At 52.3% G+C, this 17,760-nt stretch overlaps 1 protein-coding gene across 2 annotated transcripts in view; it reads right to left on the reverse strand.

Annotated features, from left to right (window-relative positions):
- The window catches only part of SMYD3 (SET and MYND domain containing 3), a 520,625-nt gene that overhangs the window by 90,128 nt on the left and 412,737 nt on the right, over positions 1-17,760 (reverse strand). For both annotated transcript variants that reach the window (XM_036354753.1, XM_036354754.1), the window contains 2 exons: positions 8,593-8,660; positions 6,770-6,872 (listed from right to left, as the gene is read on the reverse strand). In XM_036354753.1, coding sequence (XP_036210646.1) covers positions 6,770-6,872; positions 8,593-8,660 — 171 coding nt within the window. The remainder of the gene's footprint in view (positions 1-6,769; positions 6,873-8,592; positions 8,661-17,760) is intronic.

Raw genomic sequence — 17,760 nt, forward strand, 5'->3', positions numbered from 1 at the left:
ACTGTGCCCTGTCTTGAAGGTGAAAGGTCACAGGAGAGAAGGCACACTCCAGGGGCTTCTCGGGTTTCTGTGTAGCCCCAGAGTCCACTTCAGGATACAGGCCTTCAGGGAACATCATGATGCTTGACACATTTCTCACCTGACAGATCTCCTAGGTGCTGCAAGTCCAATTCAAAATATACAGAATCCAACTGCTGACCCCTACCCCGACCCCCACCCGTGCATCTCAGCCAGCGCCTTCCCAACCTCTGCTGATAGCAACTCATCTTTGGTGTTATCCACCTGAAACCGCGGTGTCACCATGGACTTCTCTTTCCTTCACGCCCCATCGGGTCCGCCAGGAAGTTCTGTGGGCTCAACTCATCATTCTGCCGTTTCCAGTGCTGCCACCACCCCGGTCTGAGCCCCCATCCCTGCTCCTGTGAGATGCAAGTCTCACCGCTGGTCTTCTTGAGTCCCCTGGGCCCCTGCACCCCATCCTCTGAACCGGGCGTCCTCCGCTCCACGGCTCCCCCTTCGCTTAGACCAGTGGTTCTCAACCTTCCTGATGCCGTGGCCCTTTAATACAGTTCCTCATGTGGTGGTGACCCCCAATGTCATTGTTGCAGACTGAACATAATGAAAGCATAGTGATTCATCCCCAAAACAATGTGTAATTATATATGTGTTTTCCGATGGTCTTAGGCGACCCCTGTGAAAGGGTCGTTCAACCCCCAAAGGGGTCGCGACCCACAGGTTGAGAACCGCTGGCTTAGAGCAAATGTCAAGTCCTCTCAATGCGTCCCCACAGCTCCAGTGCGCCTCCTGGCAGATGCTGGCCATGCCGCACTCGTCTGCATGGCATAAGCGAAGCTGACATTCACAAACTGCATAGCAATTATAAGAGAAACCTGCTGTGCCTCTTATATAAAATATTAGGCTTTTACTTTCTATGTTTATTTTAAATTTTGTTTTTTGAGTAAGTCATTTCCCTGGAATTTCACAAAAATATTAGTCTGCAATGAATTAGGGAAAACACTGTCCTTCAGAACAGGTAGCGAGGGGAGCCGAGGCCTCAGTCCAGCCTGGTCCCTGTCTGAGCGCCTCTCTCCTGCTCATGCAGCCGGGTCTCCTCCGTCTCCACACCCGAAACTCCAGGCCTGTGTGCGCTGCTCCTCTGCCCTCCCCCCATCTACTACAGGCCCTCCCCGCATCCACTATGGGGCCTTGCACCCCCTCCACTATGGGGCCCTGCACCCCATCCACTATGGGGCCCTCTCCCTACCACCCCAGGGCCTCCCCCCATCTACCACATACCCTCCCCCCATCTGCTACATAACCTCCCCCATCCACTACGGCCCTCCCCCCCATCCACTATGGGGCCCTGCACCCCATCTACTACGGGGCCTCCCCCCAATCCACTATGGGGCCCTACCCCATCCACTACGGGCCCTCCCATATCTACTACAGGGGCCTCCCTCAACTCTTTTGAGTTTCAAACCTCACTTTTTCCCTGAGGTCTGACCTGAGCCCGTATTTAGAATAGCAGCCCAGTTCCGTGCACCTGGAACTCCTACTCCCTGCTTCCCAGGTTTCTCTTACTCTAACATATATCAGCTTGTGGCATACTGTGTAAATGACCCCTTATTTGCTTTCACAGGCAGAAGGTAATTATAGGGGCTGCAGGGCGGGGGAGAGGGGAAAGTGTAGGAGGAAGAAGGTAGGATTGCCTCCCCACACCACCCAGCATGGACCTCCCCACACCACCCAGCCTGGACCTCCCCGCACCGCCCGGCCTGGTCCTCCCCGCACCGTCCGGCCTGGTCCTCCCCGCACCGCCCGGCCTGGTCCTCCCCGCACCGTCCGGCCTGGACCTCCCCACACCACCTGGCCTGGACCTCCCCACACCACCCAGCCTGGACCTCCCGTCACCACCCAGCCTGGACCACCCAAGCCCCTGCTAAGCTCTGTTCTGAGACCCCTGGCTCCTCGGGGTCTCAGCCCACAGCCACATGTGCTTTCCCCACATCTTTCTTCTGCTTCGTGACCTGAAGCCAGGGCTGCCTCTGAGGTGCAAAGGCGAGCACCTCTCGTTCACAGAGAGCGCTGTGCCCCAGTTCCACATGCCCACGTCTAAGCAGCTCCAGAAGCAGCCTGTTAGCGAGGCCGGGGCAGCGCACACCCGTCTTCCTCCCTCGGGCACAGGTCCTGGGTCTCCTCCAATGAGGCAAGGAGGTAGATGAGCTGATCTCTGCTCCCTCTGGGCTTCGCTCTAGGGCCCTAATTCTCAGCCCAGCCCCTGGCCCTCGGGCCTCAGCCCGGCTTCAGATCAGACCAACGGCAGGGCTCACGGGGTGATTACGATGTGCCCAGTGCGAAGCCAACAGATCCGGGACTTGCCACGCCAGAGAATATGCTGACCCACGCATGACTTCGCTACAAGGGCCGGAGCTCATGCGTGGTCGTGCGGGGCAGCGGCTGGGCAACAGGCAGCTAGTTATTTATTTCATTCAAGCCCAGGAAACAGACTCCTACAGCCTCCCTCACCATCTACCACACACCATGCACCACCCACCATCCACCATCCACCATCCGGAACTGCCTGGACCGGACTGTGCAGTGGCTTTCTACCCGGCTCCCTGCAGCCTCAGCCGCCCCTTTGCCTCTAAACTGCTTTGAGAGAGACCTTCCCAGTGCTCGCACCTGATCCGTCATTCATCCCCGGGAGATTTCCGATGGCTGTTCCCTGCCTCCGGGATGAAGGCACACAAGGGCTTCGCGACTCACTGTCCGTCTGCCTTTCGGTCTCAGAGCTCCTCGTCCACCCTGGAGTCGGTCACCATCAGGTGCACTGACTGCCACACCCCGGGCCCATGTGCACGATGCCCGCCCGTGAGCACCAGGCACCCCTGCCTCAGCCGCCAGGCCTCTCCCCGTCCGCTCAGAACTCTCGTCCTGCAGGCTGGGCTCCAAGGCGCCTCTCCGTGAAGGCTGCCCGCTCCCTGCCGTTCCTCCTTCGTGGCATTGAAGCTCACAAACCCACGGTGTCAAAGCTGAAGGCCTCAAAGGCAGAAGCATCGTTACTCGTATTTGGGGAAATACGCAGCCAGGTTCCTAACTGGTAACGACACCTGAGTCGTTTCATCAGCCAAAGATGAAAACCTTTCCCGACTCCCTGGCGCAGTTTTAATGGAGACTCTGCTCACTGAATGTGGGGCTCCTTAGCGGGACATGTGTCAGACTTGCCTAGGTCAGCAGACGGTTAATGGAACGGAACACAGTCACACGCAGCTGTGAATGCCACTGACCACGGCCTCCTGCTCCCGCAGCTCTCGTGGGAAGCGCAGTGCCATCCCGTGAGTGACCGCAGGAGGCACTGGCTGGGCACCGAATGCAGTGCTTCCCTGGAAACGTCCAGGCAAAGGGAACCTTCCCAGGAAGCCCAGCTTCCCATGAGGTGCAGCTGTGGGTACTTGCGGCCCCATTAAAGGGAGACTTGTTGTTTCTGGAATGACACGGCCACAGTTGTACACTGTTATGCTAATACTGGCTCTGAACTGAAAAAAGACCACCCCCCAACTCCCCGGCCAGCAGACCACTGCCTCACCCTGGAAGACTGCAGCATCCTGACCCTCGTTCTCGCAGCCACGCCCACACAGACAATGTCATCATGCAGCTGCTTTGCCCGCCCTTTCAGTGACGCTCCATCGCTGGCCCCCTCCCTCCCGCAGACCTTCACTGAGGGCCTCCTGTCCACCAGGCACCGTGAGGGAAACTTCAGGTGCACCGAGCTCCTGGGCAAGGCTGCCCTGGGTTCCCCGGCCTGGGCCCCGCATGTGCCCTCGTCCGCTGGGCACAGCTGCACGCTCCAGCCCACCGGCCTGACCTGCTTCCTGCTCCTGAGCTCACCGTTCAGTCCCGGGCCTGCGTGTCTGTCTAGAACGCCTTCCCCGGCTTCGCCAACTTTAACTCTATGGAGCCTTAAGGGGCCAGGACTCGCCACTCCGGAAGCCTTCCTTGACCACGCCCGCCCCTGCCCCTCACCCCACCTAGTGCCCTGCGCTGAACTTCCGGAAAGCCCTGTGCACATTGACACGACTCTACTTCACATGTTCTATCCCGGTTTTCTGTTCTGCGTCTGTGTCCTCAATTGTGCCTTGACGTGCTGAAGGCGAGGCTGGGCCCTACTCATCCTCGTGGTCCTGATGCCACCTGGGGGCCGCGGCCCGTAGGCATGCAGGGGTTCTGCTAAATGACTCAGCACATAAGCAAAGCTGACTGGGTGAGGAACCAGGGTCCTAACCCCAGCACTTACAGTGAACCTGACGTTAGGGACACTAACTCGCTCAACTCCTGCAAAGCACAGTTCTCTCCATCACTAGGCTCCTGGGAATGCTGGCAGCCGATGACATTGTTGGCAACAGTGATAACCTCCTCACACAGGAAGTCCCATGACGGTGGCCTGTCCACCTTTCTTCCCTAACACACGTTCTAGAAGACTGTCCGACAATAATATGTGTTTCATAACCTGGCAAAACCCTGGAGAGGCAGCCATCAGCCATCCAGCTTGTGAGCCTTAAACAAAACAAACCCACAACACAGCCACCTCAGCATCACGGTGAAAGTCTTTAAATAGAAAAGTGTTCGCTTAGGTGCTGCTTAACGGGAAATGGCCCCAAGTGGCCAAAGGCGGGTTTCCGGGGAGAGAAACAAAGGGTGAGAAGCCTCCACGGTGACTTCCGGGCACCTTTCCAGCTCCTGTCTGGCTGAAATGTTCCCTCTCACACTGGGACGCCTGGCTCCCATGTCACTTTCTTTCCAGGGCCCGCCCGCCTGCGGGTGTTGGCGATTTCAAACTGGAGGCGGAGTGTGTTCACCTCTGGCTGTGCCTGTAGGAAGCCTCACCCGTCCCCCAGCAGGTCCAGGCTAGGGAGCGTCCGTGCCACAGACACGGCGCACTCCTCCCTCCCGGGGCCTCAGGCTGGTACTTACATCCCCATAGCACATAGGAAACTGGCGGGCCCTGATGAGCAAGAAAGCTGCAATGCAGAGTTGATGCTGAAATTACCAAATTTTCTAAATTTACTTGTTACCCAATTAATGACAGCAAATATTTGCACAATGAAAAGGAATGACCCCTTGTCACCAGCCCCGGCATGCCTTGCCTCACGGTTCTCCTTCTCCCCTGCCTCTGCCCAGGGGTCAGCTTTAATGTGCCGGATGCATTCGCGGGTGGGGCGGCCTCAGGCATAACTGAGCGGATACCAGCCTCCTTCAGTGATGCACAGTCCTGCACAGTCCACAGGTGTCCCCTGGATGCCCACCAGGTCCCCGGGAGAAGCACAAGCTTGTCCAGGGAGGGCTGAGGGGAGAACCTCGCCCTGTGGAGAAGCTGCTTGGACAAGTACCGCGGGGAGAATATCCATGCCTGCAGGGCCTGATGCCGGCAGAGCCGCCTTGTGTCGGGTGAGAGGAAGGGGTGGTGCTTGTCGCTCCAGAGATGGAAGGAGAAGGGCATGAAACAGTAAAATAAACACCAAAAGATGAGGTGTGTTTGCGACTAAGTGAAAACCAACCAAGGAGAATGCCTGGCAGGCAAGCCTAGAAAACAAGATGTCAGAAAACGTCTCTGTTGTTTCTGAAAATGCCACTCATTTCTAACCTTGATAAGCAAACAGAATTTTGTTTAAAATTTAGTAAAACACCACCATCATCAGCACCAGCACCACAATCATGATTATCAAGGACAGCAGCCATCCCTCAGAACCAAACTAAGTTGCTGACAATGGACAGGTTCCCTTTCTCAGCCGCCTTGAAGTCGTGTCCGGCCCCAGAAACAAATCTCAGCCCCCCGCACCCCCTATTGCTGACAGAGCTCCCGAGGGCCTGGTCCTGAAGACGGGAAACTCAGGAACGGCTTTGTAAGTGGCAGCTCATTCAGTGGAAGATCATTTTGGGGGGTCTTATCGGGCCAAATCCTTGTCTACATCAAATACTTGGGTTTCACTGGCTGAGTGCTGTATAGATGCAGTAAAGTCTTATGACCACTCTGTCTTCCTTGCAATAAACATCCACGTTAGCAGCTGGGAGGGGAGAAGGAGACTGGGTTCTCCGCAGCGTCCGTGTCCGTAACCCAGAGTTCAGGTGGAAGCTGCGCAAGCCCAGTGCCGGCGCTGGCAGCAGCCGGGAGCAGCCCATCCCAGACCCCGGCTTCTGAGCGGTTCCTCATCCGCAGGGGCTGCCTGGCCGGCCACACAGGGGAGGATCAAGGCCAGGCTGCTGCCCGAGGTCACGGCCCTGCTTCCCTTCGCACCTTTGCCTGAACAATCACCAGACAGGCCGATAGGTTTGGAAAGGCCCAATGACAACCTAAAAGATGACAGCTGATCTGCTTTCTTAATACAAGTGAACGGGAGTCACCATGGAGATGTGAGGAGTGGCCCTGAGATAAGCAAGCCCTGGGGGCTCACGCCATGGAAGGATGAGGACCAGCTGCAGAAACGTGAGGCATGAACTGTCGTGTGTGCAGGACATATGCCCTGTCGCACACAGTGTGACACACACACACACACACACACACTAGGGACCATCACCATCCAGGAAAACGGTGACTAAGAAAGTCAGCCGGGATATAACCTGGAGAGTAACGATGGGGAAGTCGGCCGGGCTGTGGTGGCGAGTTTTCTCCTGGGCAGGACAACGAGAAGCTGTCCCTCAGGCACCAGTGTCAGGGAAGGACCAGGCTGGGAGGGGCTTGGGGGGAAAAGGAGTGAGAACCAAGGCTCCTTACCTCCTCTCCGGCCTGGATGTCTCGGACGGCGCGTAGTAGGAGGTGGGGCCCGTTGAACACGATCGAACAGTTGGGGTCACAGCTGTGATTGAGCAAAGACATACTGGAGGAAAGAACAAGAAAAAAGGGAGACCATCACAGCTCAGCAGAGTCCAACATCTACACGCAATGAATACAATTCACTTGGGGGAGGGGCGCAGGTGTGGCTCAGGGCCCAGGAGGGAGCCTGGGGGGCCCTCACAGCAAGGCCACTAGCCACTGCCTCGGAGCTGAAATCTCCCCGGGACGGAGGCTAAGTGGGGAAGTTTGTTAACAAACACGTTTTCTGAGTCCTCTTTGGGGGTGGGTGGGGGTGGGGAGGAAGTGGTTGTCTCATTAGGTACCAGGCAGTGAGACAACCCGATATAAAGACGGAGAAGACAGATGTGCAAGCACATCCCCCCTGAGACAGGTAATGGGACGCGGCCGTGTCCCTGCGGCCAGCACAGCTGACCTTCCCACGGGACCTCATCTGTTCAGCCTGGAAGGAGCGGCCGCCTTGGCTGGGGCATCGCAGCTACCAGGAGTAATAGACCTTCCTCCTCAACAGACGCTGCGGTTGTCTTGCTAACTGGACCCGGTGCACTCTGGGCCTGGCAGTGATTTCATCTCCCTGCAGATGGCTTTTTGTACCACCCGGGGAAGGGACTGGATTGAAGCTGCCTTCATATCTGACAACGCTTAGAACACCTGCCCGTGAGCCTTTTCATGTAGAAAGCCCTTTCTGAGCATCTGAGCATGTTTATCAAGTTTGATCACGTGATCATTCTTACGAGGGGCACTCACAGGTAAAGAAACAACACGTGGAAGTGAGGTGACTGCCCCAGGACACAGCTAGTAGGTGGGACTGGACTTGAGCCAGGCATCTGACCTCAGAGCACCTGGCTGCGCCCCTCTGCTCTCCAAGGCCAGCGCCAATGGCCCTGCCGTCCGACACTTGTGAGATGTAAGAGAAGAGGCGGGATTCTCAGGTTCACAATTAATTACAGTGACGAGGTTTGTATTTGGACCCTCATGGCGTGAAACTAGGAGTGACGGAGAGCGTGTGGGGGACAGGCTAGTGGCTCAGTGATAAAGGCCACTTCAGTGACGGCCAGCGGCCAGCCTCCTGGGGCCCTGGGCTCGAGTGAGCTCAGCCAAAGGACGGAATGAACGTGTGGTGCGGCCGGGGGCCTGGTGAAATGACCCAGTGCTTCGGCCAGGAGGCTGGGGAGCGGGAGGGGACTAACCAACTTCATCCTGACGGGGTATTGGCACCCACCGCCCCACCTTCTAACCCAAGTTCCCCGGAAAGGAATTCAGGTCTGAGGGCTGCCTCTTGGCTAACACCACGGTGACTGTCAACCTCCTGTCGCCCACAGCACACATAAACTGATTACTAATATTCTGCGGCGCACCAAAACATCTATTTGCTGCCAATCTGACAAAAAAATAGGTATGATTTTGATTCAGCCGCACTAGACGGCTATGGTTGTGTAAGCTGTTGCCATTTTTAAATCTGAGAATCGAAGGGAAAAGAGGTCAGTGCCCCTGACTAGTCAGGTGTTGCATGTTCTAAAAATCCTTGAGGCACACGGTTGAAAATCACTGCCACAGCATATAACATGGAGTTATAAAGTTGTTTTCTTTAAACTTAACATTTTCCACTGTCTTGTAGATTACCGTTGGGTTTTAAGCCTGGCTCTCCAACTTGCTGCTGCAAGAGCCTTTCTACTGCCCCCAAAGGCTGGGGGCCGGTGGGGGAGGGGATTAAAGTTGCTTCTCCAGGGAGTGAAATGCCATACCTGGGGTACAGGCCCACGCCGACTTCCTGCATCTCCGCGTTGCAGATGGTGAAGGAATTGCAGATCAACTGCAGAAACAAGGGGGAGAGTCGGGTTAGCAGAGTCACCCAAGAAACTTCGCAGGCAAGAGAACGAACTTCTCAGAATAAACGCGGGGCCTTTGACTGGCAGCTTCGGAAAGGTCCAAGCCAAACCCGGGTGCTCTTTCATCTGCAAAAGAACACACCTGGGCAGCACGTGAGAGCATGTCGGTGGGTAAGGACAGACATACCGACATCCTGTAAAAAGCCAGGCGTCAGCCAGCACCAGGCCTGGGGTTTCCATGTGCCCTCTCCCGGCAAGTTAAATAAGTTTTCTTAAGCTGATTTCAGAGGGCACGACCAGACATGGCGCAGCCGGTGGCTCCTGGGGGTCAACACCAGAAGCGGATGCCCTGACCAAGTGCAGATCGCCCAGGGCCGCCGCTCCCGGCGCCCACAGCGGACAGCAGCCCCGAACCAGAACATGGGCCGCTGCACCCTGTCTTCCTTGCATTCACCAAAGGGAATTACTTAGGAAGCTTGTGTACAAATTAAAAAATTACAGAAGGCTGAAAGGCACAGGGGCTTTGAGAGCTGGGAGGAAGGCCTCGGTCCTGTTAAATTCGAAAAGGCCTCGCAGACGTGCGAGCAAGACAGGGCCAGCACCACTGGGCTTGGAGGGCGCGGTCAGGGCTGGAGGCAGGTTCCTGTGAAAGGACGCAAAGTCTAAGAAAGCGCGGTCCTCGAGACTCTCCCTCTGCTCCGAAGAGCTTTTTATGAAATCCAGCGCAAGCTACACGATTTGGCATTTTTCCTCCAAAAGTCTGACAACGCTGCAGTTTCTAATTGGGAACGAAACTGGTGTACATACACATATTTCAAACACGCCCTGGCTAAACTGCTTTAAAGGCATCTGTTTCACATTAAGTTGAAACAGTGTACTGCCTATACTTTTTTATGTATAAAATGGATGGTGAAAATATAGAACAAAAAAATCCTGTGTTTTCTTTTTGAAACTTTAAACTTTTAAAAATGGGTATGATCTTTTTGGGGGGTGGGGTATGAATACTTTTTTTTTTTTGTCTTGTTAATCCTCACCCGAGGACATTTTTTTCCATTGATTTTTAGCGAAACCAGCCAGGGCTAATACATATTTTAAAAGTATAATCAGGAATTTTACTGAAGCAACCCACCAATGAAAAACCAGATCAAAGAGATCTAATTTGCAAACTTTCAAATCAAATGAATATTGAATTTTTTTCTGAACTGTGAAGCAAATTCAAGGTTTTTACAAAATAAATTTATTCTGATGGAATTTTTTTTTAAGGGCTACCATGTTAACTTAACTGTCTCTTCCTCCAGGAACTTCACCTGATCCCCAGATGTAGCTGACTTTAAAAAAAATTATCTTTCTTGTTGAAAGTATTACAGATGCCCCTCCTCCCAGTGGCCCTCCCCCCACTCCAGCTCCCCTCCCCAGGCCCTCACCTTTTAGAGCATGTATCACACTGGACCATTACCCACCCATTTCCTGGACACCATACACAGCTAGACTTTGAAATGCCCAGAAGGCAATGCTAGTGTTTCACTGACCACTGTTCCCGGTCTCCCACTGTGCCTGGCACATGGAAGTGACCAGCACACATTTGTTCTGATGGATGGATGGTTGCATGGGTGTGACCCTCAATATGCCCAGGGGGTCATTACCCTGAACAGGATGAGAACAGAAACAGAACACAGGCACTGTGAGAGGAAGGGGACACAGTTCTGTGCCACGAGAAGGAGGAGAAGTTCATCTTCCATCTCTCTTTGTCCTTGGGCACCAAGTCTCTGTATGTCCTGCTCATACCACTGCACATCCTTCCTCTCCATTCTAGGTCAACTTTTTCACCTTCTTTTCCATCAGTTCAGTGGGTGGAATGGCAATTTTATCCACCGGAAGAACACAAGGACTAGTTTGATTCTCTGCTTAAAATTCCCAGAGCCTCACACATTGGGCACAAAATAAATATTTGCACATGAAGAAATGAATGAATGAATCATGAGAGCCCCCATGTTTCTCTCCTCCCCTTCCATTTCTCTTGCATCTTTCCCTTTTATTCCTCACTTTCTTCCCTTCTTTTTCTTTCCCTATTTTCATTATGATCAACTTGCCACCCTCATCCCTCATTCTGCCCCACTCCACAACATGAGTGGGACACTTTAGTTTTACTTCACAGATCCTAGGCAAGTTCCTCATTTGTCTTATTCTGAGAGGAGTGATGTGCTAGCGTTCCTGCGCTAGTGAACAAAAATTTTAATGTACCTACTCTCACTTCCGTTAAAAACATCGGCTCCACGCAGCACTATCTGAATTGAGGACACTGTGCAGGGAGTCTCTGTGACAGATGTAGCTGAAGCAAAGCGGGCATGAGGGCGCTCTCGGCATTTTCCCTTTTAAACGAGAGGACAGCTAGACAAGTCTGTATGTGCTCAGGTGAAAACGTGAGAATCATTGCTCTTTATGCCAAGAAATGAAATAATGGAAACACAGCCCAGAAATAAAAGTTTGAACATTCTTTTCAAGCTACTGTCTTTGTATAAACAATTTTCCTAGAAAATTGCATAAGTTAAAGTTAATAAATGAATTTAGGAAAGTATATAAATGGAATTACAGTAGCCCTCAGTCCTTGGTTTTGCTTTTCTAGGTTTTGGTTACCCATGGTCCAGTGTAATCCAAAAACACTAAATGAGAAATTCCAGAAATCGACAATTCACATTTTAAATCTCGCACCTTCCTGCGCCATCCCGCTCCGTCCGCCCAGGCCCTGAATCACTTCTTTGTCCGGCGTCTCCACGCTGCACGCACACCCGCCCAGGGGTCTCCTAGTAACTGCCGTGGTGATCAGATGGACTGTCAGGTGTCTCAGGCCACGTTCAAGTCGCCCTTATTTCACTCCTCATGGCCCCGAAGCGAAAGGGGAGTGAGGCTGGCAATTCGGATATGCCATAAAGTGCTTCTTTCAAGGAAAAAGGTGGAAGTTCTCAACTTACTAAGAAAAGAAAAAAATTGGATGTTGTGGTTGCTAAGACCTACAGTAAGACCGACTCTTCTAGCCATTAAATTGTGAAAAGGCTAAAGAAATGCGTGCTAGCTTTGCGGTCGCAACTCAGACCACAAAAATTGTGGCCACAGCGTGTGACAATTCTTAGTTAGGATGGAAAAGGCATTAAACTTTACAATAAGTATGTTTGTGTAGGGAAACCAAAACCTAGTATAACAGGACTCGGTACTGACCCTGGTTTCAGGCATCCACTGGAGGTCTTGGAACCTACCAAGGGGGACTATTGTCTATAATAATAAAAGCGTAATCTGCTAATTAGACCGGACAGCCGAACAACTTTCTGGATGTCATTCCGGATGTCCTTCTGGACTAAGCCGTGGCAGTGGGGGCCGAGGCAGAGGCGGTTAGGGGAGATCAGGTAGGCAGGCAGAGTGGTTAGGGACAATCAGGCAGGCAGGCAGAGTGGTTAGGGGTGATTGGGCAGGCAGGAGAGCAGTTAGGAATGATGAGGCAGGCAGGCAGGTGAGTGGTTAGGAGCCAGCAGTCCCGGATTGTGAGAGGGATGTCCTACAGGGTTCGGGCCTAACCGGCAGTCAGACATCCCCCGAGGGGTCCTGGATTGCAAGAGGTTGCAAGCTGGGCTGAGGGACCCCTTCCCCCCCCACCCCTGTGCATGAATTTTGTGCACTGTGATTCTAGTATTTAAATAAAAAAGCAATTCTTTCTGAAAAGCTTGAATGTTACCTTTAAAATATTTCCCCTGCCAGGATATTAAAAAGTCATGTTTACTCTTCAAAATGTTTACTTCGAGATCATCAAATAAAGCCTTTGTAACTCTGCAGCCCCTCTAGATGATAAAAACCTAGTACAAGGCCACTGAGCCTCTGTATTTTGTGAAAACAACTAAAGTGAAATTTAAAATATTCTATGAACAAATTCTTTCGTCATTTGGTTCAGATTCGAGGTCCAGAAGCTGAGGCTTGGGTTCTGAGGTTAAAATTCTCCTGTAATAATTAACACCAACACTCAAGGGGAATATTTCAGAGACTTGTTTTATATTCGTGTTTAAATTTCACATGCTCCTCTAATTTTCTGAACCAGAAGCCTTTTGTTGTAGCAGTAGGTAAACAGGAAGATCACCCCCCCCCATTACCGTGAATGGCAAAGCTAAGCAGCCCTCAGAACGCTTACAGCCCGTTCAGAACAGGGTGAGTGGACACCCACAGAACAACGTCCCCTCCAGCCCCTCCCCCAGTCACTGGTGTTTACAAAGAGCCTGCTCTGTGACCACGTGGCTTTAGCTGGCTTCTAGCCTACTTCAAAGATTGCTTTGTATTTCAAATATATATATAAATTTTAAACCATAAAGAAGGGAACTCAGTTTCTGAACATAAACATAAAGTTTCCTCAAAGACCACCTGCATCTCCCTTACAACTTCTCTACTTAAAGCATAAGTAGAGGGACTATTCTGGACACAGAACCTTGGACCTGTAGCTTATGAACTAGAGGGACTGAATGTACATTTTCAAAAGGGAACGTGTTACATTTAGGCTCATTAAGCTCTGTGTATAGAAGGAAAGGACATAGGGAGGGTTGGCAGGTATGAAAACCGGAAGGAGAGGTTTTCATTCAAAACTAGAGGCCCGATGCACAAAATTCGTGCAACAGTAGGCCTTCGTAGCCACGGCAGCTGCCTGGATCCTTCCCTCACAGCCTCGGTGGCTGCCTGGATCCCAAGGCTGCAGCCCCGGCTTCGTCTGGAAGGACGTCCGGTCTAATTAGCATGTTATGCTTTCATTATTATGGATAACTGCCCCTCCTCTGACTCCCACAACTCATTACTCTCTAACTTGATGAGCACAGTGAGCATTTCAGTCAGGGTCTGTCATTTTCTTCTGGAGTACGACACTGTATTTAACACAGAATCGTTTCCCCAGCACTGTCTCATAAACCTTAAGCGATTCCAAATCTTACCTCCTAGTCTCTCCCGTGAGCATGGCACATACTCATCCACCTTCTATGACTCGAGTTGGGCCTGCCCTGACCCCCACCCTCCTCTACTCACTCATTTACCGTCTTTCCCGGCCCTACGACAAAGGTTTTGCAATCTCCGACCCAAGGAACAACGGGAGGATGGGAGCTCAGGACTGAAGAGGCAGCATTTCCCAAAGGTCAGCCCACCTATCCCAGGATTCGCACCAGTGTTTCTAGAAGGGTCACAGCAGCAAGGGTGGCTATGGCAGCCTTTCAATTTTTAAAAAATCAATAGCTAAAGCAATTCCTGTAACATGTTCTCCTTCTACCAGGAGTAGCAGGAGAGTCTCCGTGGGCACATCAGCGGCCTGAGGAGGTGGGCAGCCAACGGAGCTCCCCTCCCAGACCCCGGGGTCTGACGTAGACTTCCCAGGGTGGCTCAGATGCTATTTCTTTTGCAAACCGAATGGGACACTGGTTAAAGGCAGTAAGCAAGGATGTGGGAAAATAAGGTTAAGGAGGAACATAAAAATGATAATTCTCTAACTCTGACTCAAGATGCTGCATATAATGACTTTTATGTGGTTGAAATTCTTGCCTCGCACCTCAAAATGTCTCTGGTAATTAGAAAATGTTAGAAAGTGAACACATGATGGGTATATAGTCTTATTTTTAGCAGATGGCATGAAACTGTAAGTCTCCATTGTATTATTTGGATGTGCTTGCGCCTCGCCACCGAGAATCAGAAGGTGGAAATCATGACATCTGGGCTGGCCTGTTGCTTAGAGAGGAAATGGTGAGAACGGTAAACATCAGGTCACGAGAGCCGCTGCTCTCTGAGGCCCAAACCAGAAGATTCATTTACAAATAATGCTTTAATTTAAATCAAACTAAACCGTGTGCACAACTTGTTAAATGGGAACACTTAAAATCTCTATCTTATACGACTATTATTTAAGATTTTGCAAATGGCCTTTATAATACAAAGTAAAAAATGAAGTAAAAAAGTAGACTTCTTTATTTTTATTGTCCCATTTGCAACATACTCGGGAATGCGTCCTCTAGACCCTGGCGCACGCCCCCGCCCATAGGTCTGTTTCCAGAGTGCCTGTCATAATTCACGCTGTGGTCACAGACAGGGCACACCATTCATGCAGAATGCTCAACGATCACCTGCCAAAGCTCAATCAATATCAGGGCCAACTTCATGAGTCAGGGAAGAGGCATCATAAAAACGTGCTTCTGGTTTAAATCCTTCCCAAGGTCAAACGCCCGAATGTTAGCAGAGGATTCACAGAATGAAGCGCTATGAGGTAACAGGCTTGCGTTCTACAAGCCACCCACATGTCCATTTCTCTAAGGGCTCTGCCCACGGCTGAGTTTATATCTTAAACAATCTTCCTTGATAATAGGAAGCAAAACAGAAACGATAGTGGCAAATCCGCCCACTGTTCTCTCCCCGAGGACACGGCCCGTCATTCCACCTCCTGACAAGTCACCTATGAAAAGGGCGCTCACTGCCCGTGCCTGTCCATCAGGGCCCGTTGTTGCTTTCCTCCCACTCCCAAGGCTCAGAGCCCTGGGATATTCCTACACAATTCCTTACAGGGTCTGGCCTAGGTCTCCGTAGCTCTGCCCGAGTCTTTAATTTCATCGAGCCATGCGCCTATTCAAACAGTTTATCATCGCAAGGAACTGAACTGAACTGAACTGAACGTGTCACACTCAGAGGTTCTTTCGTTCAGCTTGACTCTCCAAAAGTGTTCTCTTAGGTCAGTGGTCGGCAAACTGTGGCTCGCGAGCCACGTGCGGCTCTTTGGCCCCCTGAGTGTGGCTCTTCCTAAGCCTTCGGAGTACCCTAATTAAGTTAATAACAATGTACCTACCTATATAGTTTAAGTTTAAAAAATTTGGCTCTCGCCTTAACCGGTTTGGCTCAGTGGATAGAGCATTGGCCTGCGGACTCAGGGGTCCCAGGTTCAATTCCAGTCAAGGGCATGTACCTTGGTTGCAGGCACATATCCAGTGGGGAGTGTGCAGGAGGCAGCTGATCAATGTTTCTCTCTCATCGATGTTTCTAACTCTCTATCCTTCTCCCTTCCTCTCTGTAAAGAATCAATAAAATACATTTTTTAAAAAATTTGGCTCTCTAAAGACATTTCAATCGTTGTACTGTTGATATTTGGCTCTGTTGACTAATGAGTTTGCCGACCACGGTCTTAGGTGATCATCGAGTTTTATCATTCTCGCTCCAAGTAACCAGAGCCGGTGCCCACCCCGGGCAGTGCCGGTACCCTCCCGCGTCGGCTCCCAGTTCCAGCCTGAACTCCTAAATGGGCTTTGCTGGCTGGCGTGTGTCCCTCACTGAGGCTGAACTGGACACAGCAGAGCGTGGCTCCAGCCCTCTGTGCTTTTCCATCGAGCCAATGGAGCAAAGCAAACCACGGGAAAATGTTCCAGGTGAGAGAGAAAACTGAGCACTAACCACCGCTTCATGCAACCCACAAAGGAGAGAGAAATTCCAGCGCGAGCTGAGGCCAGGGCCACCATGTGGACACTCAGGGCATGCTCGCTCCAGGGGACACTGTGGCCGGCCAGGGCCTGTCACTGGTCCCACCGGACATCTCCGGGAGAGAGACCCACCGCCCGCCTGTCACCGGCTAGCAGCCCGGTGCGCGTGACATCACAGGCTGCGTGGCCCTGCGCCTGGACATGGCCCGATGGCCCGCGGCAGGAGCGGGAAGAAAGAACACGGGTCGGACTAGAGTTCCAGCTCTGACGACAGCCCACGGGCGCCAGGAAACTGGGCTCTGGGGTCGGGCAGCCCCTCTGTGACCTCGCAATGTGCGTTCCTTTATTTTCAGAAATACAGAAGGAAGTAAAAGAGAAGAGAAACCCTGGCTCCCCACCCCCACCCCCCACCCCCGCCCCGCTTTCTCAGATGCTCACATCAGCCCTCCCGTGCCTCCGGCCACCCCACGGCCAGCCGCCGCATGAAGCAGACTGCGGGGTTTCCGCGCAGGGACAGCGCCGGATCACCTGTCCTCTCTTCTGGTGCCGCTTTGAACTAATCGCCACCATGACACATGAAGAGTTCCTCTTCCGCCTCTGTCCTGACCAGCTTCCCGAGTTGGAAACTAGCCTAAACTCCAGTTTCACAGAGATTCGAAAGGGAGGCCCCTCCCAGGTTCAGGCATTTCTGTATATTACTCCAAGAGGGTAGAAATTCTACTTTATTCTTCCTCCCGCCCTGGCTCTGACTCACCGAGTGTGCTCAAAACTGTTTGTTGAATGGACGAACAGGGACTGAGCATGTTTAACATCAGGGACTTTGCCTGCCTTCGTGACTTCCACATACAATTGTTAATAAAGGCTACTGTTATTATGCAGCAAAAAACCATAAAAATAAAAGCTCTCGTAATGGTCTTCTCTCCCCCTCCTCTCCCTGTCCCCTCTCCATTCCTCCTACAGCCGACTCGCATTCAGTGGCCCACACAGTCCAGGCTCCGGAGCAAGGCAAGTGTGAGGTGAGAGCCCGCCCTCCGTGACCGAGACCAGCAGGCGAGAGCGGCGTCAGCCACGACACCCCACGCGAAACCAACTGTGGCCAGAGGGTCCCCGCTAGGCGGGGGCGGTCAGGGCAGCCCCGGAGGGGGGATGCCAGTGGGGTACCTGGAGTCTGGAACCCCAAGTTTAACTCACACTTCTCATTCCTTATGTGACATCGTGGGAAAATGCCCACCCAATCATAGATCCTAAAAATGTGCGTCCTTAGGCTGAAGAAAACCGGCACAGACTTAACACCTCCACGCCCCACTTTGCCTCCCAAGGGTTGAAGGTGGCGACATCACAAAACTGAACAGAATGAAAAGGACAGACACAGGGTTTGGCCACGGCATGAGGAAGGAAACACCCACCACATGTCTTCCTCTGTTTGAAGGAAGACTCGCAAACCTCAAAAATGCGCCCTGTTCTCAGTCCGCATGGCTGGAAGTGGAGAGGAGGGGGAAAGAGGGCAGCGTTAAAGACGAAAATACCGCAATGCAATTGTTTTCTCCCAAGAACCAGAAAGGAGACCCAGGAAGGGCCTGCGGTGGTGTGAGCCTGAGGAGCCGCCTGGGGGGTGAGG

This window comes from Myotis myotis, unplaced genomic scaffold (genome assembly GCF_014108235.1).
Source record: "Myotis myotis isolate mMyoMyo1 unplaced genomic scaffold, mMyoMyo1.p scaffold_m19_p_21, whole genome shotgun sequence".
In the NCBI taxonomy this organism is placed as follows: Eukaryota; Metazoa; Chordata; class Mammalia; order Chiroptera; family Vespertilionidae; genus Myotis; species Myotis myotis.